General features: G+C 43.6%; 1 protein-coding gene across 1 annotated transcript in view; it reads left to right on the top strand.

Annotated features, from left to right (window-relative positions):
• Positions 1-10,153: 10,153 nt before the first annotated feature.
• Positions 10,154-25,124, top strand: part of TSPAN4 (tetraspanin 4) — a 597,345-nt gene continuing 582,374 nt past the window's right edge. Inside the window, 1 exon segment of the mRNA XM_029582420.1 lies at positions 10,154-10,666. Coding sequence (XP_029438280.1) covers positions 10,328-10,666 — 339 coding nt within the window. The 5' untranslated portion in view covers positions 10,154-10,327.

The following is a 25,124-nucleotide window of genomic DNA, read 5'->3' as shown; positions in this document are numbered from 1 at the left end:
ACTGTCTGTTTGTACCTGAGGCAACAGAGGGTAAAGCAACTTGCCCAAGGTCACAAGAAGTGGCAGTGGGATTTGAACCCTGGCCTCACCTGGTTGCATACACTGCTCTTAGCACTAGGTTATTCCTCAGGTAGGCTGCTGCTTGCCATGCTTCACAGGGAAGCATATGGTTCTGGTACATTTATACAAACCAGGAAATATCCAGAGAAGTCTCTTGCTCTGCCATCTGCTGCTCTTGAAATGTGAAGCCAGTTTTTCTACCTGTTTTCTACATTATTTTCATTTTCAAAATGGGGGTAAACTCCCATCAATTCCCAGGAAATAGAACTAATTCTAAAATCAGGGTTTACCTCTACAAACACTCATCTGCCTGCCACTTCCTGAATCATCTCAGTCCCATCCCAGCAGCACCTGGAGGCCTTCAGCAAATCGAACGCTGAGATTGCATATCGCCCCCACCTCCTTTTCTAGTAACACTGCTCCTATTGGAAGACTGGGCTGCAGGGGAACCCTTTTTCCTAGCTCAGTGTTTTTTTTTTGTGAACTATGAAATACTAATCCTTCAAGAATCCTTTCCTTCAAGAACCACATCACTACTAAAATCAAATATGGATATCACAAACTCCTAACCCTACGTCGTCTAAAACCTTTCCTTTCCCCCAACAACTTCAGAACAGTCCTTCAACTACTCATCTTCTCCAACCTGGACTACTGCAACTCCCTGCTATTCAACTTACCTCTCAGCACCATCTGACCACTACAAATCCTCCAAAATACAGCCGCCAGAATACTCATTGGAACTAAAAAAACATGATCACATTACTCCTACACTTATATCACTACACTGGCTCCCAAAAAAATTTAGGATAGAATACAAAATACTATCCATATTACACAAAATATACGAAAAACAAACAAACTGGCTAAGTACATCCATAAAACTGCACTCTCCAAACAGAAACCTCCGCTCAGCTAATAAAGATCTATTAAAGATTCCACCTGCTCATTCCAAACAACTTACCTCAACTCAGAAGAGAGCCATATCCCCAGGAAGCCCCAAACTCTGGAACACCCTCCCAATCGAATTTAGAACACAGCAAAATTTAAAAACCTTCAAAAAAGAACTAAATACCTGGATGTTTACCAAAGCTTACCAAATCACCCAATGACTCTAAAACATCACTTCCCTCCTACTGACCCTATGCAAACATGTGGAACCAATGCAAGCACGTAATATAACACATAACCTAAACTGTATAGTTTGACATCCGAACTACATTTATATAACCTACAATATCTATGTTAACAATCACAGGAACCTTTTGGAAACTCTGTTAAACATCGAAACTTTGTAAACCGTTGTGATGGCAAAACCGAACGACGGTATATAAAACTCGATAGATAGATAAATAAATAAGTAATCAAAAGACTAGAAGAAATAGGCCTTCATAGTAACACAATTGCATGGTTCAAATCATATCTAAGTAAGAGATACTTTCAAGTACAAATGAAAAACACAATGCCAGAAAAAGTAAGTCTACAAACAGAAAGTACCACAGGGATCTGCACTCTCGGAGACACTTTAATATTTACCTTTTACCACTATGTCATCTACTTGCAGGGCTCAGAATTGTACACTACATATATGTAGATAACATACAGCTAATCTTATCCATCAATGACACAATTGAAAAAACACTAAACTTAGCCAACATGCATCTGGATATAATCAAACAACTACTAAATCAAATGGACTTAGTGATAAACATTGAAAAGACTGAATTTCTACACCTCGAACAAAAAAAATTTAAACCTAATACAAACTCCAATATTACTCAAAAACTGTTCGGGATCTGGGCACCCGCCTCTTCATTCAAAAAGCTGGAGTGGTGGGGAAAAGAGTAATTTTATTGCAATGGCGAAAGGTGGATCCACCCTCTTTTTGGGTGTGGAGAAATCTCCTTTACACTATGATGCATATGGAATCTCTTTCTTCCCGTACGCTGCCTCAGCTGAGAGCCCGGTTCTTGGACATATGGGAGCCCTATCTCCAAGCACTTCCTCATCGCCCCAGAAGTAGAATCCTAAACGCCTGACGTCGAGGTGATTGACCTGTTAGCTTTCTCCAGCCATCATATCCTTCTGGTACCAAGCGCGGTACAGCTCTGTGGATGAACTGGACACTACATTTGCGTAGACCTGTTGCGTGACAGAGAAGTTGGGTGGTTGGGTTGTGGGTGGGGGGGGGGGATATTGTTGGTATTGTTTCTATGATGTTGCTGTTACGCTTGGGCTCCAGTCAGGAGTCGTGAACACCACCCAGCAGGGTGGCTCCAGGTGGAGAGAGACAGGAATGGCTAGAAACAGTGTCTGGTTCCAGGCTGGGTCAGGGCAGGCAGCAAGTAGCAGTGTCTCGGTTCAGGCTGGGTCAGGGCAGGCGGCAAGTAGCAGTGTCTGGGTTCAGGCTGGGTCAGGGCAGGCGGCAAGTAGCAGTGTCTGGGTCTAGGCTGGGTCAGGGCAGGCGGCAAGTAGCAGTGTCTGGGTTCAGGCTGGGTCAGGGCAAGGCAGGTCAGAAGGCCCGTAGGCCACACACACACAGAAGGGCCCGTAGGCCACACACAGTAAGCAAGGCAAGGCAGAGAAGGCCCGTAGGCCACACACACACAGAAGGCCCGTAGGCCACACACCGTAAGCAGGGCAAGGCAGGTCAGAAGGCCCGTAGGCCACACACACACACACACAGAAGGCCCGTAGGCCACACACCGAAAGCAGAGCAGGCAGGTCAGAAGGCCCGTAGGCCACACATACACACGGAAGGCCCGTAGGCCACACACCGTAGTCAGGGCAAGGCAGGTCAGAAGGCCCGTAGGCCAGGTAAGAAAAGCGAGGAAGAAGGCCCGAAGGCCGCGCAGGGCAAGGAAAGGCCCGAAGGCCGCGCAAGGCTAGAGCAGGGAGCCCAGGTGAGCTCGATGCCGAAGCACCGAGGGAACTGTCAGGCAGGGTTATAAGGGCCAACCCAGAACATAGAGTGGACAGGGGAGATGGCCTGGGCCTGTCAGGAGAGCCAGCACTAGAGGGACCCCTGGTGGTGAGGTGGTTGCACTGCAGCCAAAACTGTAACAGTTGCTTTCAGTGTCGCTGGGAAGCGGGTGCAGAACCAACCCGTGACCAGACGGTTGTTATGTATAACACGTGAAACTTAATAAAAATTGTTGCAACATAATAGAATTCATCACTAAAGGATAAGTTACATTTATAGAATGAGTCCTGAACTCAAACTGCTATAGAATTGACCTGGACAGAATAGTGATCACACTCATTTAACATCTAGCTTTGATTAAAAACTTATGTTACCGAACCTATTGGCACCTGTGTAAATGGATACATTTTAATAACATTATTTTTGTGCCTACTGTAAACCGTTGTGACGGTACCCACCTTAATGACGGTATAGAAAAGATTTAAAATAAAAAATAAATAAAAAAAGTTTATAGTGATGTAGAGTTCTTAGACCCCTCTACTTTATGTTTCTAAGTGCTGTGCATCAGTGCTCTTCAGCCTATTCCTTAATGTTTTCTATTTTCCCGTCTCTTTATAAAACGCTTGCTTAAAAAGCCATGTTTTCAAGCTTTTCTTAAATGTCTTGAGATCTCTTTGTAATCTGATCTCTGTAGGCATTGTGTTCCAAAGTGTGGGGCCTGCTAATGATAGGGCCCTTTCTCTTACTTGGGTTAGTCTTGCAGTTTTTACTGTTGGAATGGTTAAGAGTGCTTTATTTGCTGATCGAAGGTTTCTGTGAGGGACGTGTACTCGTAGTGCTGTGTTTAGCCAGTCTGATTTTTCATCATGTATTAGCTTATGTATGGTACATAAGGCTTTGTATTTTTATTCTGTGTTCTATGGGTAGCCAATGTAATTCCATTAGAGTTTCAGTTATATGGTCCTTCTTTCTTTTTCCAGTTAGTATTCTGGCTGCTGTGTTTTGTAGTATTTGAAGTGGTCGTAATGTTGTATTTGGGAGACCTAGTAAAAGTGCATTGTAGTAGTCAGTGCTGGAAAAGACTAGTGCCTGAAGTACAGTTCTGAAATGATCTGGTGTTAGTAGTGGTTTTAGCCTTCTGAGTATCATTAGTTTTGCATAGCCTTCTTTTATTTTAAGAGATATGTGCTGTTTTAGATTGATTTCAGGGTCCATTATTATACCAAGGTTATGTATTTTTTCAGCTAGCTCAATTTTCTGGTTGTTTTTGAGAATTATTGGAGTTTGGCTGATTTCAGTATTTTTCCATTCTAGGTGTAAATATTCTGTTTTATCAATTTAATCACAAGTTCCATTTGGTTTAGTAGTTGCCTTACAATGTCTAGGTACATGTTAGCTAGATTTATTGTTTTCTCTAATGTGTCTTCTATGGGTAGGATTAGTTGAATGTCGTCTGCATAGATGTAATGTATGATTCCGAGTCCTGCAAGTAGATGGCATAAGGGCAGCATGTATATGTTAAAGAGGGTTGCTGACAGGGCTGATCCCTGCGGTACTCCTGTTTTGAGATTAATTTTTTCCGATAAAACGTTATTGACCTGAACTTGGAAGAACCTATTCTTTAGATATGAACTGAACCAATTTAATGTTTTGCCGTGTAATCCTATTTCTTTTAGTCTATTTAGCAGTATTTTATGGTTCACTGTGTCGAAGGCTGCAGATAAGTCCAGCATTATTAGAATGTAGTGTTTACCACTATCAAAACCTCTTAGAATGTTATCTGTTAGTGATAACAGTAGTGTCTCGGTGCTGTAGTGTTTTCGAAATCCATGTTGAGATGGGTACATTATTGTCATCTAGGTGTTCAGCCAGCTGTTTCTGTACTGTTTTTTCTATTAGTTTGGCTATTAAGGGAAGATTTGATACTGGGCGGTAATTGTTTAAGATCAGGTGGTCACTGTTTTTTTTCTTTAAGATTGGTTTTATAATTGCTCCTTTCAGTATATCTGGCATAGATCCTTCTTCTAGGGATAGGTTTATGATCTTAGCTAAAGAATGGGCACTGTTTTGGCTGATTTCTTAAGTTCAAATGTTGGTATTGAGTCTATTTTGTGTGGGGCTGGGTTAATGTTTTTTAGCATGTGTTCCACTTCTAGCTTGGATATCTCAGTAAATAATGACCATTGTTTGACATCTCTTTTCTGCATTTTAATTTCTTGGTTGGTAGTGTTTGGAAGTTTGTTTCTAAAGTTAGAAATTTTGTCGCTGAAAAATTTGGCGATTTTCGTTACATTTTGAATCTGGTAGAGTTTGAGGTGATTCTTGTTTGTCATTGGTTAGGTTTGATACTATTGAGAATAGGGTTCTTGGTTATTGGCAAACTTTTCTATTTTTTGTTGAAGTATTCTTTCTTAACATTGAGAATTAGTTGTTTGTAAAAAGCTAGATATTTTCTGTATTTGGTTAGGGTGTCAGTTGTTTTGTGTTTTCTCCATCTTTTTTCTGTTGATCTGAGAGTCCATTTGGCAGTTTTTTAATTTTTCATTGTGCCAGGGGTTGTTTTGTATTGCTTCTCTTTTCCGTATTGATTTGATAGGATTTATTTCATCAGCTAGTTTTTTGGTTGTGTCTAACCATATTTCCATGCGGAACTGCAGTTGCTGTAGTCAATATTAGTTAGTTTTTACTCTAATTTGTCGTTAGTTTTTCTATATTAAAAAGTGGTCGATATTTAAATTCAATGGGTTTCTGATTTGGTTTGATTTGCGGTTTAAGGAATTTTACGTTGGAATGAATAAGGAAGTGGTCTGACCATGGAATTTGTGTGTATTCCGTGTTACAGTGTTCTAAACAATTGTGGTTGATGAAGGTGAGATCCAGAGAGTATCCGGCTTTATGTGTTGGTTTGTTATGAGAGAGAAACCTAAAGCTGTCATAGCATCAAGTAGTGTTTGGCATGCGTTTGATAAAGGGTGGATGTCCATGTGAAGATTAAAATTTCCTAGTACTATGGTTGGTTTCGAGATGTTTATGTATGTAGTAAGGAAGTCAATTAATGGTGAGATGTTTAATTCAAGGAGGCTTGGCGGGCAGTAGATAAGGCATATTTGTATATTGTTAGTATCAAAGATGGCAATTTCATGGTTTGGGGGGAGTTATTTGTATCGATAATTAGTAAAAGACCTCCTCCGCATTTATTTATTCTGGGGCCTGAAAACACCTCGTAATCTTTATGTGCTATTTGATTTTTTAGTACTACGTCAGCTTTTTTTAACCATGATTTAGTTATTGCAACAAAGTTAGGTTTATTGTCATACAGTAAATCCGTGATGATTGGGAATTTTTTTGTGACTGATTGCGCATTCACTAAGATGAATTTTAGCATAAGTAGGTTGTGTATTGCAGGATTTTTAGAAATAGGGGTCTTTTTTATCTGTATAAGATTATTGTGTGTGGGATTCTTTGTCATTTTTGTTCTATATCTAGGGCTGTTCTTTGAATAATTGTTTCCATATTTACCTTTGTTTGTGCAGATGGTGATTGGTTGTTTAATAGGTAGTTCATCTCTCTTGTCCATGTTGCAGGTTGACGGGTGGATTGTGTAGTTGTTCTCAGTTCCTTGGTACCTCAGGGGCGTACAAAGGGGCATGCCCCTTTGTTGCACCCCTTCAGTGCACGACGGTGGTGCGCAGCGCCTCCGTCTCCTCCATGATTTAAATCCCCCCTCTTGGCGTGCCTGCCGACGTCGATGACGTCAGCAGCGTCAGCCAAGGGGGAGGGGCACGGCAGCACTTCTGGGTTCCTCGGGGGCGATGCAGACGGCATCTCTGAGGAGAAAAAAAAAAGAAGAAGACAAAGACAGACAGGGACAGAGAGAAACAAAATAAAGAAAAGAAGTAGTCAGGTAGGAGCACGGCACAACCGGGAAGGGAGGCAGGTAGAGAGGGGGGGGGGGAGAGAAAACAATCAGGTGCCTTTGGTGTTTTTTCAGGCAGGTCAGTAGCTGGTAGAGCGCCAGTCCACGCGGCACCTCCGTCTCCTCCGTGATTTAAATCCTCCCTCTTGGCATGCCCTGCCAACGTCAGCCATTACTGAAACACTAGCTGAACTACATTGGTTACCCATGGAACAAAGAGTACAATACAAAGCATTATGTACTATACATAAATTATTCATGATGAAAAAGCAGAATGGCTTCACACGCAAATCTGAGATCGCGAATAAAGCAAATCTGAGATCGGACGAATAAAGCACTCCTAACTGTTCCATCGGTATAAAACAGCAGGACTAACACAAGTCAGAGAGCGAGCATTGTCTTTAGCAGGACACATCATGTGGAATTCAATGCCCCTTGAGTTAAGATACAAAGATATTTTAAACTATTTAAAGGAATGTTAAAAACATGGCTTTTTAAACAGCTGTTTAACAAAGAGAACGGAGAAAGTAAGTAAAGGCAAGCACCACAAACTAAGTGCTCAGATTCAACGATATGCTTAGTAATTATTGTTGATCCAACGTCGCACAGTAACTTTGTAAAGTTAGAAGATGACACACGTTTCACTAGGACATTCCTAACTAACTCCGCATATAGCTGTATATTTGAACACACTTTGTTACACCGAACCATTTTTGCACTTTTATTAAAAGTCGATTAATTTATGTTATGATTTGTGCCTTCCTGTAAACCGTTGTGATGGTAAATAACTTAATGACGGGTATATAAAAGATTTTAAATAAATAAATCAATAAATAAGCATGACGAAAGAACCAAGGAATATAAGAAAGTAAAATACACATTAAAGATCCTGTTATGCAAGAAATTCTTATCATCCACATTAAAAGGCTGGGGAGAAAGAGGGAGGAAAAGATAGTAAACAGATAGAGGTTGATATTCAAAAAGCCATTTAGAACAGATATCTGAACCGTAGGCGGTTAAATTCTAGTATTCTAGGGGTGGGAGGAGCAGAATTAGCTGCATAAGCTATGCGGCTAACTCTGGTCATGCCATAGGGCTTTCCTAAAGTTAGCCAGATATACTAATCCAGCACCTAATATCCCCATTAACTTAGCCAGATGGCTATATCCAGCTAACTTACTAGTCGCTCTGTGGCTGAATAAGGGCCCCATCGTGTACCCATGATATCACAGAACCTACAGTGGACAGAAAATCATTGAGATGTATGTCCTAAAAAAGGTTGCAGGATGAACTGGGTCAAGCACTTTCAGGGAACTTTAGTTGTAGTGCAGTTTAGAGCTACTAGAATGTATGTCTGTACTATGTTTTTGCTTTCAGGCACTTCAAAGTGGATTCCATTCTGCCATTGTGACATTCATAGCACGAGGCCCTTGTGCAGGGTTCCTCTTACTGTATAAGAGCTTTCCTGCTGTACGCTTTGTATACATTGCTTTCTGTTGCTAGATGCATACGAGTAACTCTTGCAGGTAAAGAAGGTTTGTTAAAACGTAATCTGACGGATGGTGGAACAAACTGGAGGATTTCGTAGGAGACTGCTGTTCCAGTTTGTGAGAAGCATGCATTGTAAGTTGTTGTTGTACCCTGCCTTGAACATAGGAATAGAAATCTTTTTAAAATAAATAAGGCGTTTGTTACAGGCTCACAGGAGATCTCAACTAAAGGACAGTGTTAGAGTTTTATGGATAGGGAATATCTTGTACGACTTTTTCATTTTAATTTTAATATCGTGCTTCCACTTCTACTTGTTTAATACTAGGCACAGTACTTATTTTCAGGGTCCCGTATCACAGATCCCTCTTTTTTATTTTGGATATTCTGAGCACCTGGGACTAAGTTTTGGAAGCTGGAAGGTCAGCGTGAGCAGTGATTCTCTGTGGAAGGAAATATTGTCCACCTTGACCCTTCCCTTTCACCCTCCCTAACTGTGGTTATTGTCACGCAGCTCTGAAGGGTCTCGCTTGCTCTCTTTTGCACTTGAGCAACCTAAACTGCACCTATTCTGGGATATGAGAGACTTGCAAGCAAGCGCTAAGGAGGTCAAGCCTGGGACAGTGGTACCAGTTTCAGGCCTACACCGGTCACTGATGGGCTTAGCCCCCTCCCCCCAGTCCTTGCCCTGACAGTTCTGGCCACCATGACCCGGCCCTGATGGGGCTTAGCTCTCTGTGCCCTAACCTTAATGAGCTTGGCAATGTACCCTAGCCTGATCTGCTGAATAGGGAAAGAGGAGCACAACCTCAGAGCAATGAGAAGGTTGACAAGCAAATGGGGTAGAGTTGGAGACAGAGAGGACCTCACTGTGAGCAATGGAATCAGATAGGCTGCAAGTGCAAATCTAAAGCTTTTAACCCGGGATATTATTTTACATGCCATCTCTTACTGCCCAAATAATCCTAGCATGGCTTTGCTGGACCGTTGCATTGTCTTACAGACTAAGCATATGCCTGAAACCCTAGAGAGACGCAGCCTAGGAGGGACTGAACGCGTGAGATACAGGGGACAGAGAATCCTTCAAGGGACAAGTTAAAAATACATTCTGCCGTCCCCACTGAGCAGCACCTGCACTGCCATTGGCTTAAAATAGCACATCTTGGTATGCTGTGAAGCTGTCAGAGTGTTTCTCTCACAAGGTGGGGGGGAGACTATGTTGCATGAGGATAATTTTGATTGGATGGGGGAGGGGAGGGCAGGAGTTGGGGGAGAGTGCTGAGAAAGCATTAATGAGACACAGGAAGCTCCCTCTGATGCAGGAGTGGACCACAGCAGGGCTTGCGGCTGGATGCTGGAGTAGGAGAGAGAGAGAGAGAGGATGATTGGGCTGGAGTCTCCGCGGAGTGACAGGGCTGTGAATGAAGGCAGCAGCTCACTCAGCATAGGCTGTGTGTGTGTGTGCGTGCATGCATAAGAAGGACCATCCAGCTCAGCAACGCTGGCAGCAGAGCCTCTCACCGTGGATACTGCTTCCGTGGACCGATTTCATTCTCTTTCCCCTTTTTCAGCGAGCCTGTGAAGCCTTGCAGCTTCCTTTCTTCTCAGCATGCACCGGGACAGGCATCAGATGGCATCTTAAGGAAAGGACAGACTGCACTTCTCTTTTCAATTCTTTCCTGGTTTTTTTTTAGCAGTTCTTTTTGGAAGTGAGGCAGGTGAAAGAGAAAACGATGTTGCCAGAGCTGGGGATTTCTGCTGTGTGGGGGAGTATTGCTCAGTAACTCTTTGCACAGATCACGTACACAAAAGCACCTAGGAACTTGCCGGGTCTGTCAGCAGCCTGCCTAACTCTTCCTAGCATGGCAGCCGACGGGGCAGGTGGTAAGAAGGAATAGGGAGCCCTAAGTAAGTTCAGAAAAAACTTGTAAGCGCCTGGCATCATGCGCCGCTCCAGCACAGACGAGTCCACGTACCACCGGAGCCCGTCCCTGGACAGTAAGGATTACTCCTTCCCTCATGGCGGGGGTGCCTTCCGCCGCTATAGCAGCATGTACGGCGGCCAGTTCGGAGCCGCCAGCAACTCCTTTTTTGGATTCCACACCAACCCAGGCCCCAAAGCCACCAAGGCCAAGTACACGTCCCCCAAGGGCAACAAATACGTGGTCTTTTACCTGGATCTCTCCTTTATCTTTCTCCTAGAGCTGAAGAGGTGCAGCATGGCTCAGAACTGCCTTCAGTGCATCAAATACCTCATGTTTATCTTCAACCTGCTCTTCTGGGTAAGTACTCGCTGCACACTTGCTTTCCTTTCTCCCGTCGGCTGCATTTTTTTTTTTTTTTTTTACTCAGCGTTGCTGGAAATGGTTTGCTCGGATCTCTTGTTCGTAAACTTTGCATGCATTGAGTCTGGATGTGCAGCAGGAGGCTGGAGTTCTTCTCTCACCGGGGAAGCGCGTGAGATGTAACGTGCAGTGTATCTGTCCGGCTAACGTGCAGTGTAATTGTATGTGTGTGTGAGGGGGGGTGGGGGCTGGGAGAGAGAACGATGATAACTTTCTCCCTGCCCCCGCTGCCCGCACGTGTTTCCAGGCCAAGTCTTATTAAACCTTCTTGGAGAATCTTAGTGGGGTGCACACAATTGCAGGGTCCTGCTAGGACTGGGGGGGGGGGACGACTTTCGTCTCCCCGTTAGTACAGATAATTACAAGCAGAACGGAGCTGCTCAGGCAAAATTAAACATAGGCAAGCTGAAGGCAATTGTGCAGAATTTTACATTGGGTTTCTCTGCATTTCTTCCTCCATCCCTTGCCCGCTTTAGACGGTTTCTCTTTAGTTCTCCCTTGCAGAAACGAGATTTTTGTTTGCATGCTGTATCTGAGTATTGCTTACTTAGCAGCCTCTGCCATCCTGCAGTGCTGAGAGAGATGCTCCATTCAGCTGAGCAGACACCTGGCTGGAAGGGGGTAGGGGGGGGAGTGGCTGAATCTACCAAAGGTCTTTAAAAGAGGGCAAGTGCTCAGAGTGGCACGGGCTGCCCAGCTCCATGCCCCTTGATTTCACGTCACTCCAAGCTTCTGACTACCAAGTCAACATATCCGAGAAGGAGTAGGTGGTGATAGGACGGGAGGTGGTTTAAAAAAAAACCAAACCCCAGCATTGATGTGAAATCTCAGCGTAGTTTCCAGGAAATATTTTTACTCTCCCATTGCATAGTGCTTTGAGCCTTTTAGCTTTTACTATGAACTTATTTATCGACACTTGAAGATGTAAGAAGCCTGCCTTAAGCAGGTAAAAAAACAAAAGCTTCAGGTTTGCCAAATTAAGCTGAGTGTAAGAACCAGAATGGCTCCAGCTGCTATACCTTAAGTGCTTGAAATTGTTCCCAGCTAGTTGATCATGCGAAGGGACCCCCCACTCTCCTCCAGGTATTTTCCCAGCTGTATTGGCTTCCAGCATCCAGATAACAAATATTGTAGGCACCTTTTATGAGACACCTTGGGTTATAGCGTGCTGCAGCCGCGTGTTTGCTGCCAGCCTAGAAACTTGCAGGGCTGATGACGGAACACACAGCCTCTGTCCTGGGGAGTCCCCGCCCCCCGCTACCTCCAAGCCAGCACAAGCATTGTCCCAGCTTTTCCTGGCCATCTTCCGGAGTCCTTTTCCTTGCTAGCTGATGGTTAAATGCTGTGGGCACCCAGCAGAAACTCTCACTTTTTTAATCAAGCTAATCTTGCACCTCTGCACTGTCCGTCTCATTCAGGAGTTTTCAGTGTCCTCGCTGTGCGCTGGATTGTGACATCACTGAAGGGATGGAGCCAGGGCGTGCGGCGGGCTGGCAGGGAGAGAATCTCATCTGCTCTGAGCAGCCATGAGTTAGGGGGAAGCAGCTGGCAGAGGATGGGACAGGGCATGGGTCTTCCTGCGGGTGATGAGGACTTTTCTTTTGGGCTTGCGTACCAGGCTGTAAAAATCACGGCTCAGGTTGATTACCACTGCTGTTTGCAACTTTTTAAGCCCTGGGTGCGTTAGTGCTGCTGTGCACTTCATTTGCCTTAGAGGATAAAGCAGAAATAAGTAATGTGTTCCCTACTCTCTCTCCCTGAGGGCATGTCCTGAAAGCACTATGGCACAGGGAGTCCCTAATTCCCAGGCTCTCACCATTCCTGCCATGAATGAAAAAAGAGAAGCTTTTCTGTATTTCCTTTCTTTCCACTGGGCTGAATGTGGATCGGGATCCTGTTCTTCTACAGTAGTTTCTAGTAGGGCTGCTACCTGGCTCCATATCCTGAGGAACAGGCTAAGCCAGTCTTGGTTTTATCCTGGTGAATGCAGGAAAATCAATGGAACAATCTGATCTACAAGTCTCTGCATGCAATAGAGTAAAACCAGGACTGGCTTGGCCTGTTCCTCTTGACATGGAGCCAGGTTGCAACTCTATCCCAGCCTGATCTCTTCTGAATTGTCAATCTCCTCATCAGCAGTCCCATACCACATTCCTGGGCAGTTTCAGTTCTTCTCTATTCTTTTGCCCATTTAACCCATCTGGTGTGGCCTTCAGTTCTGTCTGTTTTGTCCCATAGCGTTCCTATATAGCTGCGACCCATTTCACATCACAGCTACTTTCATGGTGGCTCTTTGACTGCCCATTAGGTATCCCTGTAAAGGAGCTCTTCCCTAATATGCCTGAAATCTCTGCCTCGGTTGTATGTCTATGAGAACTGTTATACCTATTATTACGACTACTTATCTTTTCTATACAGCTACCAGACATGCACGGTGCTATACAGGTGCATAAAATAGAGACTGTTTCTGCTCCATAAAGGTCCATCCAGCCCAGCAGGGCAGAAGTTGCTTAGCCTATGTGTAAAAGAAACAGGACTTGTACAGAGTGGTCCAGCTCTGAACTGGCATGGTTTAGCTGAATCAATCATATCTTCCATTCATTTCTCCAGTCCTTGCTTGAACCTGCTTACACTGTCTTCCTGCACAACCTTTCAGGGCCCAGGCAGCTCTAAACCAGATTCCTGGCTGGGAAGTCCTAGCTGTATTTATCTAACACCACAGACACCGGTCTAACGGAAGCAGTTAGTGCTCTACACCTGACACATGGATAGCTTTTTTTTTTTTTTTTTTTTTTGCTACTTTCTCTCTATCATCTGTGCGGCTTTCTCATTAAGGAGAGAGGTGGGATTTAGTGGGTAATGATGTGGGCTGGCCTTAGCATGCATGCTCTCTCCAGTTTGTTATACTGTGGCATTCTTGGCCCCCTGCAGATCTCAGCTGTCTCTGCGCTGAACGGCCTGGGGTGGGTGGCTGGGGAAGTGGGGGTTCTGTATTCAGTGCCCGTCAGTGGGGAGGGTGGAGCGAGAGACTGCACTGTCTCTCTAGGCTCACATCGGCAGTGATATACTGTGGAGAATGTGGCTGGGCAGCCTGCTATTGATACTGTCAGACCTGCTGATTCACTAATTGGGTTATTCTGACATCTGAGTATAAACAAAGTCTAATTTGAAACTGATCAATATGTGTATAATATCGACTATTGTGTCTGAATATTTTTTAAATCTAGATAAAATCCTTTATTTGTCTGTGCACAGTATGAGCTTGCTGTAACTTCCCAGGTTTACAGGATCACTATTTTAAGTCAGTATATAGAGTGGCACCTCATTATAACGCCTTTGGATAGACCGTTATATAAAATGTCTCTTTATAACATCCTTGGCTTATAGAGTCCCATGGATATAGTGTCACCACTTACAGTGACTCCTTACTACAATATCCCTGGCTTGTTAAATCATGAGAGGAATGGGGTGTGAGAACACTGAGAAGTAGGGTTTTTTTCATTTTAATTTTCCTCTCCTTCTTATATCCTTTTCTGCAGACAGCATGCCCAGGCAACACAGGAACCCTGGCAGGTCAAGAGATGGGGAACACCTTCCCTGAGATATAGCCTAAGAGCCATTCATTCACCAACAGGGTCTCTACACTAGCAGCAAATGTCTTACCTTCCTATCTCCCTTCCCTAACCTATGAGCCAATTCTGTACATCCTCCAACGGGCCAGTTCTGTAAAGTGTGCTTTTCTGTACATCCTCCGACTTAATATCCTAGCGATATTAAGCCGGAGGAACCAAAAATGTAAAAAAAAAAAAAAATGCCGGCCAGTCGTCAGTTTTCCTAACCAATCGCTGTCAGCGGGTTTGGAAAACCAACGCTCATAAAATTGAGCGTCGGTTTCCTGAACCCGCTGAGAGAGCCACCTCTCCAGGGTCAAGGAGGCGCTAGGGGCGCGTAATCGTCCCTAGCGCCTCCTTTTGGCACGATCCATCATTTAAACATAGGATCGCACGCCCAGGAGAAGGTGGTTGGGCGCACGTTGGGAGAGCGGGCACTCAACACGCAGCACCTGTTCTCCCATGATCTGTTCTGAATCGGCCTGCAAGTGTATCCTCTGCATCGGATACCCATGGCCTAGTGGTCCCATAGGACAGCAGACTCAAACCAGAGTCTCCTGCAGAACCAGGTGCTAATACATGTTGTAAGAACTGGGACCATTTTTCTTAATGAGCGACCTTGGTGAACCTTGACAGCATGCATAGTAGCATCATGACAGGATTGTATGGTACAGTAGGGACATATGTTAATGAGTGGGGGAGAGCAGCATACTGCTCAGTTGATAGTGTGAATCTCATCCGGTCCTGCATTCTTTCGCTGGAGGTTGGGAGTCAGAATGTTTTAGGGAGCTCAGCATCCTGTAATACTAGCCCCATGTGTAGCAGCATAATAGAGGTGTAAGAGCTGGGCTTTAGCTGCCGCATTGGAGATGAGTACATATTTACCCTGGACCTACTAGCCCTTGAAGTGCTCCATACATCCTGTGAGGAAATTCAGCAATAAACATGCACTTATAAAAGCCTTCCAGAAAAGATTGGTCTTCTGCCTTGGACATGACATTGTTTACAGCCAGACATGATACCCTAGGTTTGCATTTGTGGGTTGGCAGGTGGCCTCGATTTTTGCACAGGCCCATTAAGTCTGTTCCTATGGTAGCAATATTTTTAGGAGGTCAATATTTCTGCCACCTTGCCAACCTCCAGTTCTGTCCAATCCCCACCCCCCCACCATTAAACTTCCAAGCTAATTCAATTCCTAACCCTACTCCTGCCCATACCATGATCCTTTTGTTCCCAATGGCCACCTCTTGTGCAAACCTAAGAGCTCTGGCTTTGCTGTCACCAGAAGGCAGTGAGTGCAGGGACTGAGGACATCAATGGTCCTGCTTGCAAGGCCCCACCTCCTGCACAGAAGCCCATGGGGCTGGCAAGCTGTGGTGCCTGTGAGCATGGAATCACAGGCTGATGCCGTCCTTGTGCTCCTGGCCCTCTAATGACAGCAGAGGGCAGCAGGAGGTGCGGGTCAGAAATGGGGTGGCGTGGGAACTGAATCAGAAGTCTGTGAGGCTGAGAAATCAAAGATCCATTGGGAGACTTAGAGGGGTTTTGAAGTTTTGGAAGTTGGAAGATAGGGGAAAATCAGAGGGGCCCATCAGAGAGAAGGGGGCAGCATGACAGCAACAGTGCATAGGGGCAGCAAAGGCCCAAATCTGTCACTGGCTGGCAGTGTGCTCCTTTCTTCAGGAGGAGGAGAACAGTAGGGACCATTCCTGTTGGCATGGAGCAGCATTTGGAGGATTCATCCCTTCTAATTATTGGCCAGTGAGAGGTCATCTTGCATCATGTTAATGTACAGGAGCTCAGCTCTGCAGTAATCAGGGATTCAGAGCAGCTCCTAACCAGACAGTTTACAGGAACTTTCAAAGGAATGAATATGTCCAGGCAAGGAGACCAGGAGGGTTAAGGAAGATAGATAAAGACAACAAAGAACCCTTCCAGAATGAAATGTCTGATTCTAGGACAGTAATTGAAAATCAATTCTCTCCTCACTGTTGCTGAGGAGAGGGAGACAGCAATGCAAGGAAGGCGAGGTGGCGGATCTACAGTCCCTGCAGTCCTTGAGCTGAAACAGGACCAGCAAACAGTTTTACATAATTTAGTCAGAAGTCCAAACAAAAACCCTTTTCCCTGAGAGGGAGGGAGTTTCAGCCATTACACGGCAGTGACACCTAGTGACAAAACTCGGGGTCTGCAGCTGCAATGAGGGGTTCTAGAACGGAGCAAGCCCGAGATAGTTACAATTGAAGGCTCAGGGCACCATAACCCACTTCTAATTCCAATTGAGTTGGAGGCCCAAAGAAACAGGAGGAGACTGCTACCCATAAAAAGAAAAGCTACATATAGTATGAGCCCCCAGCCTCATTTTATTTGACCCGGCAGTTTCTTCCTATTCCTTTGAGTTTTCCACTAAATCAGAGCTGGCCCTTATTCTGATCCCCTGCTTATTGATCTTGATCTCTGTATTCTGCACCATTTAGCTGGATACCTTGTGAACTTATTCATCTAAATACCAACCTTTAAATATTTTAGGTACTTTATCTGCCTAATTTTGCACGGTGGCTAGTGGCTAAAAATGGATCCCTAATTTTTAGTTCATAGTTACATGATAGTTGTGTTTGATGCTTTTGTTGGCTCCTCTTACTTACCTATCCCACCAGTGTGAATTTTATATAAATTGGTGCTGAAGTGCTGATCTCCATGAGACCTTCTTGCAGACAAGATATGGTAACATTCACATATTTATGTAAAGAGATTGGATGTGACATTGAATAGACCACAAAATCCGACAAACATTCAGTTTTTGTCACTTTTCCCCATATTTAAAAACAAAGATTCTGTTTTTAAAAGTGGATGAAAAGTGGCTGTCATTAAGCAGCCAAAAAAATTTCAAATTAAAGCCTATAACCAAAATAATATCAAGAAAGGAGACATGTTTCAGAGGATGAAAATCTAGATGTACTAGTTTGTTCTTGTAGTGAAGCTTTTTGCACAGCTCAGAAGGCAGCAGCCTTTGCACAGAAAAACCAGACTAATATTCCCAAAGCTGAAATAGTCAGCCACTCTACAATGCCTCAGAAAGTGAGGGATCAGCACACACAACACTGCACTCCCTTCCCAAGACAATACTTTTAAGGAATATCCATGCTTCCCCTCCAAGCTACTCTCTGCTCCCTCTTCCTTAAGGTTTATTGGAAAGCTGATAGGGAAATGACAGTTTCCTGCCATGCATGTGTTTCTAAAACATGAGAATATCTAGGACTGGTGTGTACCACTATATCATAACACTATCCCCTATCTCTTACGAAACATTTCCCCTTAATCCATATAAATGTTGCTCTAGAGAGCAGGACTCTCTGCTTTCCTCAAAGAATCACCTTAATTGACTCTTTTTCCCAAATTCACCTAACTCTTTGTTTTCCTTCCCTTTCAGTCCTAACCTACTTTATTCATTCAATTTTAGGGAAAATAAAGCATTTGTGCCTTCCCTTACATCACTGCCCCTCACTTCAAAAGCCTGCTCTCATTTTCAGTTGTCTATGTGCATGTTGTATCAGACCCGGCCTGCCATTAGGTTGAAAGGGTGAACAGCACAGAGCTCTCCTAGTTTATTTGCACAGATCATAGAGAGAGGCACTAAGCAAAAAACTTTCAAAGACTCGTAACATATTTTGCTTCAGGAATAAAACTGAACACAGCTATTTTTATTCTGCTGTCGATAAACTAATTTCAAATATAAGAGTACTGGCTTAACTTGCAAAAAAAAAGTTTTAATGAAGTTTTATCCAGCTTGGTATGCTAAAAAGTCAGATGCTGAGCAAATTTATATCCAATTAATAAGTCCCTCACCTCTATAATGGCTTTCTTAATCCACTGGGTTGAAAATATGATTTTTTTTTCAGTTTTTGCAATACAGATCTTGGCAGCTGTATTGCAGCTTGGTGAGAGCAGACACATTACCTATTTCATGTCAATAAAAATTGAATTTGGAGGATGACCCTAGAGTCTTACTGTATTCGGGTCACTTCTATCTTATAATAATTCCAGTTGATTTGATTTTTTTTCTCAACTAAGGCACAAATATCCATGGGAGTAATTCTGATATGGCAAAAACCACACTGTTTACAGTTTTTTCTCACCAGTGTACAGTACTAAGAATACCTGGGATAAGACAATCTGCCAGTATCCTCCTAGACTTGTCCTGTTATTTATGATATATCTACCAAGTAGTTCTGGGTAGGCCAATTCCCTGGTATGACAGTGATCCTGGGGATCTCACTTGAGTGATGATCCCAGGGCACACAGTGGTTCCCTAGCGAGAACGTAATCCTGGGTACAAATACTACTGATTCCTAAATGCAAGCAATGATTCCCAGGGGCAGATGATGACTCATAAGAACATAAGACTTGCCATACTGGTGTTACGATTTCATCTGATGCGCACGCCCATCGTATCCTGATTTGGACTACTGTGACACCTCCCCACCTGCAGAGATCCTCCAGTGAGCTCTGTTCCCAAGTCACCCGAGCCACCTACTCACTGGCCACCTGACTCAGCCCATAGTGCAGCCTCCTTTTCCACCAGTGAGTCCCTCAGCAAGCTTCACTTCCAGTCTTTTAAAAGCTCCACCTTGCTGCCTGCACTACATTGAAACTCCAGCTCCATTTAACCCTACCTTGCCAGAACCTAGATGCTGTTTCATGGAGTCATCCTTGGCTCTCTGACCTGGCCGCTGTCTCTTTACTCTATGCCTTGTGGCCTTTGGGCCTTCTTGCTCCTTGCATTGCCTTGTGGCCTATGGGCCTTGCTGCTTGCCTTGTGGCCTGTCTAAACCATGCCTTACCCTTCCCTGTAGCCTACGAGCTTCTTGCTCTCTGTCTTGTACTCTATCTAGGCCTTACCTTACCTTGCAGCCTCCAGGCCTTCAGTCTCATTTGGCCTTGCTCTGTAACCTACTCAGGCCTTACTTTGCCTAGTGCCCTCTGGGGCCTCCTGTAATGCTGCCTTTGGGCCTCTATGTTCTCTTTTCAGTGCAGTCCTGACTTGAGTCTAGTCCAGCCTTGTCTCTGTCTAGTCCAGTCCTGTTTGTACCTGCACCCAGTTCCAGTTCACTATCGAGTCCTGCTTGCACCTGCACTCAGCTCCAGTTTAGCATCATGTCCTGTCTATACCTGCACTCAATTCCAGCTCCCAGCCTGGCACTAGGTTCAATGCCAAGAAATGCAGAGTCATGCATCTGGGGTGTGGTAATCCGAAAGAACTATATATGTTGGGGGGTGAAGGGCTGATGTGCACGAAGCAGAAGAGAGACCTTGGGGTGATAGTGTCTAACGACCTGAAGTTGACAAAGCAGTGTGACATGGCGGTAGCCAAAGCCAGAAGAATGCTAGGATGCATAGAGAGAGGAATATCTAGAAAGAAAAGGGAAGTGATAATCCCTTTGTACAGGTCCTTGGTAAGGCCTCACCTGGAGTACTGTGTTCAGTTCTGGAGACCATATCTCCGAAGGGACAGAGACAGGATGGAGGCGGTCCAGAGAAGGGTGACCAAAATAGTGGGTGGTCTCCATCAAATGACTTATGAGGAGAGATTGAAGAACTTAAATATGTATACCCTGGAGGAGAGGAAGAGCAGGGGTGATATGATACAGACTTTCAGATACTTTATTTATTTATTTATTTATTTATTTATTTAACAATTTTTATATACCCGGCATTCGTAGGACACATCATGTCGGTTCACAATTAACTGAGAAAGGAAATTACAATGAACGAGGATAGAGAGAGTTAACGATATTACATGAACTAGGAACAAGGATAGAGAGAGTCAACGAGCATACTTGATAGGTTTTAATGATCCATGGTCAACAACAAACCTTTTCCTTAGAACTAGGGGTCACAATTTGAAACTCCAGGGAAGATGACTCAGAACCAATGTCGGGAAGTATTTCTTCACGGAGAGGGTGGTGGATGCCTGGAATGCCCTTCCGAAGGAAGTGGTGAAGACTAAAATTGTGAAGGATTTCAAAGGGGCATGGGATAAACACTGTGGATCCCTAAAAGGCTAGAGGATGGGAATAAATTTATTTATTTATTTATTTAGCTATTTTCTATACCGGCTTTCACGACCAGGGGTCACATCAAACCGGTTTACATTGAACAGTTTGTGCATTAAAACATAGAACTGGAACAACTAACTGGTGCAGAAAATACAGTTACAATGAACAAGGAATTATACAACTGGGAGAGTGGGAAGAAGAAGAAGAAGAGAGTATAACAATTAATAGAAATGCATTTACAATGGATCTTTACAAAATATGTAACTTAAAGACCCAGACTGAGAGCAGTCCTGGTCTGGAGTAGGTGGGGGATGATTAAGACTTTTATAGTGGAGTTATGAGATGATGCGAACTCTGACAAGTAATTATGGATAATATTAACATGGGTTAATCTTTAACCGACACGGAGGGGCATTTAATCGTAACCGACACGGAGGGGCATTTACTACCCTTAGAGAAACATGGGGGTTAACCTGCACGGAGCAGCAGTGACTGCCTTGGGAAGCTTGCTGGGCAGACTAGATAGACCATTTTGGTCTTTTTCTGCCATCATTACTTTGTTACTATATATGTTTGGACCATGAAGAACTATAACATTGTAAATCATCAGCATATAGGCGAAATTCCTCACAAAGTCTGCCAATAATTTACATACTGGCATTAAATAATATTAAATAAAAGCACCGATAGGGCTGAATCCCGTGGGATACCTGTCTACAGTCTGAGTTGGTGTTGCCAGTCCTTGCCAATGGTTTCTCCAAACAGGTAGGATAAGAACCTGCCTCCTTGAGCAATACAGGGGGATCTGTGGTCGACCGTGTCAAATGCTGATATCAAGAATTACAAGCACATAACTCCAGCCACCATCAAGGCCCCTCTTGATGACATCAAAGAGTGACAACAAAAGAATTTCGATGCTCAGGGTACGAATAAAAACCAAATTGAAACAGATTCAAGATTTGTCGATCATTGACAAACTTGGACACATTGGTAAAATAATTATTTACAATGTCTTCCCAATCTTTTTCAGAAAAGATTGCTAATCCACTGAAATAGGAGGAATTGCCATAGAGGAACCATCAGAACTGGCATTTTCAGAGGCAAAATCTCTTGTCATTTGGGTAATGAGTCTTTTCAGACTGCTTGGTGCTGAAGAAAAAACATTGGCGCCATAAAAATGTTTGCACCACTGAGGCACCTACTCCTTTGCTTGTCGATGGCATCAGCTTATGTTTGCACCAAAGAGGGACTCCGTGGATGGCATCAACTCCTGTACCAATATTTCTATACCATGTGCTATGGGCTTCCCATCTTTTACTGTACTAGTAATCCTTGGCCCCAAAGTTAGAGACTAACTTCTCTCTCCATGCTGGTACCATTTGACACCAAAAAGCATGACTTGCTTCTCTCTTTACTCTTTAATGGCATTTTCAGCAAGACTATGCAAATTCATGACTTTACACATGAGAGGATGCTGTGTCCTTACTTTGGGCAAAGGTCCCTTTGCAGATGTAGACTTTCTCCTTTTTCCTGAAGAAGAGAATTAAGGTGATTCTAAAAAGTCACGAAACTCCTGGATATTCTAGTCCTGGGGAACATATGACAGAATTTGGCATGTCATGAGAGGGCCCAAGACATCTGACACAACATTCATGGAAGTCAGTCAAAGACTACATATTAATGCATTTAAGAGATCCCTTCAAGCCTGGTTTCAAATCTGCCATTTTGAAAATTACCGAAGTGATGTCAAACTCCAATTTTGACAAAAGGGATTTTGGGCAATGCTACAACAGAAAATGGAATTACTATCTAATTAATTTTTTTTGAAGACATTAAAAATAAGAATAGCAATAGAAAAAAAGAATAAAGGGGAAAAACTGATGAGTGGCTGGAAAAATATGAGAGACAGCAATTTCATGTCCATTCACAAAATCAGAAAGAAAAAGACTAATGAGACTCACATGGCGGGTCGCTGCGCAGGAAGGGTCCACACGTACTCTGAAACCTTTCTGGTGCTCTTGAGAGCTTTTCCATTTCAGCACTGTCAGATGAAGTTGCCCGCTTTTGCAGTTGAGCTTATCCTACTTGTCCACAGTGAAATCTCAGTCCAGAGCTGACTATATATTATCTTCATATAAGCTTTTGGAATATGATACCCAGGCAAAAACTGGAGTAAGATCAATATGGATCAGGACTGAACTGTCTCAGATTATCTCTTTGTATTTTAATTGGAGATTGCAACTTATTTATATCATGACTCTCAATTTTGTGAATATCCAAGTAGCAAATGTAAAGAGTTTGTTATAAATAATAATGCAGAATATCTGGAACTATGCCTGAGATGGGAAACATTAAAATGATATGGAGAGGAGACAATCTTATTTGTGGCAAATAAAAATGAGAAATTAAAATGTGAATTATATTATTTAATGAGGACTCTGCACCAGAAAACTTATGAGAGGAGACTGAAGAACCTAAATATGTAAATCCCGGAGGAGAGAAGAGTGATGAGAGTTTTGAAACAAAATCCAGCCTTTTCTGATGGAAAGAAAGATGTAGCGCGAGGCGTCATGATATGAAGCGCCAAGGGAACATTGTCAGGACATGTTTCTTCACAGAGAGGGTGGTGGATGGATGGACTGCCCTCCTGGAAGAGGTGGTGAAGACGGGAACGGTGATGGAATTCAAAAGGCATGGGATAAGCACAGAGGATCACTAGCGTCTAGAGGAAAGAAGTGAAGGATTGGGGTAACTCAAACTGTAAACCCAAAGGTAACATTGCTGCATGGGAGTAACTGCTGCTTAACAGAAGGCATGGAGCAGCTACCCACGTAATTGAAGTCATGGGTGTAACCTGCAGTTACTCCCATAAGCAACTTGCTGGGCAGACTGGCTGGACCATTTGTTTTTATCTGCCGTCCTTCACTATGTTACTAAATTTTCCATTGGCATATGTTTTTGAAAAGCCTTCTCATAAAGGCCAAAGGATAGTTTTCTCTGCAGACTTCTTTGCATGCACGTACTCATGCGTTCTCTGTGAGGAGAGAAAAGTTACTTGTCCAGGGTTGTGGCAAGACAGCGGCAGAGCTGGGAATAGAACTCATGTCCTAGGCTTTTTTTTTTTTTTTATCAGGAGTCCTGCACTCTAGCCCTCATTTCCTCCCCTCTCACTAATAAGGGAAGGGATTATAGAAAATCACATTTGTATTTAAAATGCACGTTTGCTAGCACAAAGGGACGGTTGAGAAAAGTGAGCTCCGCTTCTGTTGCTGCTCTTGAAAGGTGGCAGAGATCGGACTGACAGTAAAATAACAGAAGGTGCCATCACTTGGGGGAAGGAGTGCGGTGGAATCACTATTTGATGCTGTCTGCAGACCTGCTGTCCTCTGCATGAAAGCTGCAAGCCCTCCTTCTGATAGAGTAATCATATAAAGCAGGGGGAGTTTAATCACTGTCAGCCTGAGCCAGGAGAAGCTATTAAGGACTCTTCAGTCATAGATTATTTAAGTGTGTTTGTAGGATTCTTGAGATCATTGGTTGTATGTAGAATTAGGGTCAGGATGTGGCATTTAATTAGCAAAACTCATTTTCTGCAGGGCCTAGTTCTTCAAAGAGCACTTAGCGCTGGCATCCTCTTTATTACTACTCCGTTCCGTCCTGACTTCCTGCCCAGGAATCGAGTTAGAAGAAAGTATTGGTGATGCTCTTAAACTGATGTTTCCTTATTGTTGCTGAATTTATTATCTTGGTGGCCAAACAGTTTTGAAGCATAGAAGTGGAGAGGCAGATGTGTAATGCAATTGAGATGAATTAGGAGGCAGGAAGTGATATGCATACATAGTGCATTCTGCTTGTGAGAGCTTCTGCTGTTAGAAGTGCACTCTAGGAGCTTCTTTTATAAAATATTGCACTGTATGGACATTCTGCTTACAAGAGAGTCATACCCTCAGTTTGGGGCACCTGCGTCAGCAAGTTATTCATTTTCCCTGATTTGTTTTGGATAGTCATCCTTCCTTAATTTTTGGTCTGCAAATAATATTTTTATGATTGCTAGTAGTCTTCTGGTCACAGAATTTCCCATATTATCCAGAGGTAAATAATCAGGACTGGATTTACGATTATAGTGCCCACAGGCAGAGGATCGGGAGGTGGGGGGGGTGAAGGAGTATTCACCATCAACAAATCAGAGACAAGCATGGGAAATTCTAGTTTGTAGGTGCCTCTGTTGTTTGTGCCCATCTCTGAGCCTATTGGAGGGCAGCCTAGTCCTTCCACATCTAGAGCTATTAAGGACTTTTAAAACAGGCACTGATTCTTTAACCCTTTAATTGTAAAATCAGATCTCCTCCTTAGCTTAGTTTGCCCTGAGCTAATAAACCTCTGGAAAGCTGGTCATAAATACATTTATATGCATATTTGCCAGCACACAGTTGGCCCACAAATATAGCAGGTGCAAGATTCACAGGTACTTTTTTTTTACTCATGTACCTAGGAGCTAATTTTATAGAAAAACTATCATTTTCTCTTTGAATATTAGCTACAAGTTGCGTAGGTAGAAAAGAACCTGTAAACCCCCTATGATGTCATAAAATAACATCACACAAAGAGGAGAGTCCGCCAATAGTATAAAATTCAAAAGCAAGGAGCGCCCAGGCAGTCCCCGGCAAACAGTAAAGCTGGCCCCACTTTACTATTCACCCGTGAAGCAGAGTCTTCTTCGAAGCATGA

This window comes from Rhinatrema bivittatum, chromosome 17 (genome assembly GCF_901001135.1).
Source record: "Rhinatrema bivittatum chromosome 17, aRhiBiv1.1, whole genome shotgun sequence".
In the NCBI taxonomy this organism is placed as follows: Eukaryota; Metazoa; Chordata; class Amphibia; order Gymnophiona; family Rhinatrematidae; genus Rhinatrema; species Rhinatrema bivittatum.
Note: the sequence above shows the minus strand (reverse complement) of the source record. Positions and strands in the feature narration are given on the sequence as shown.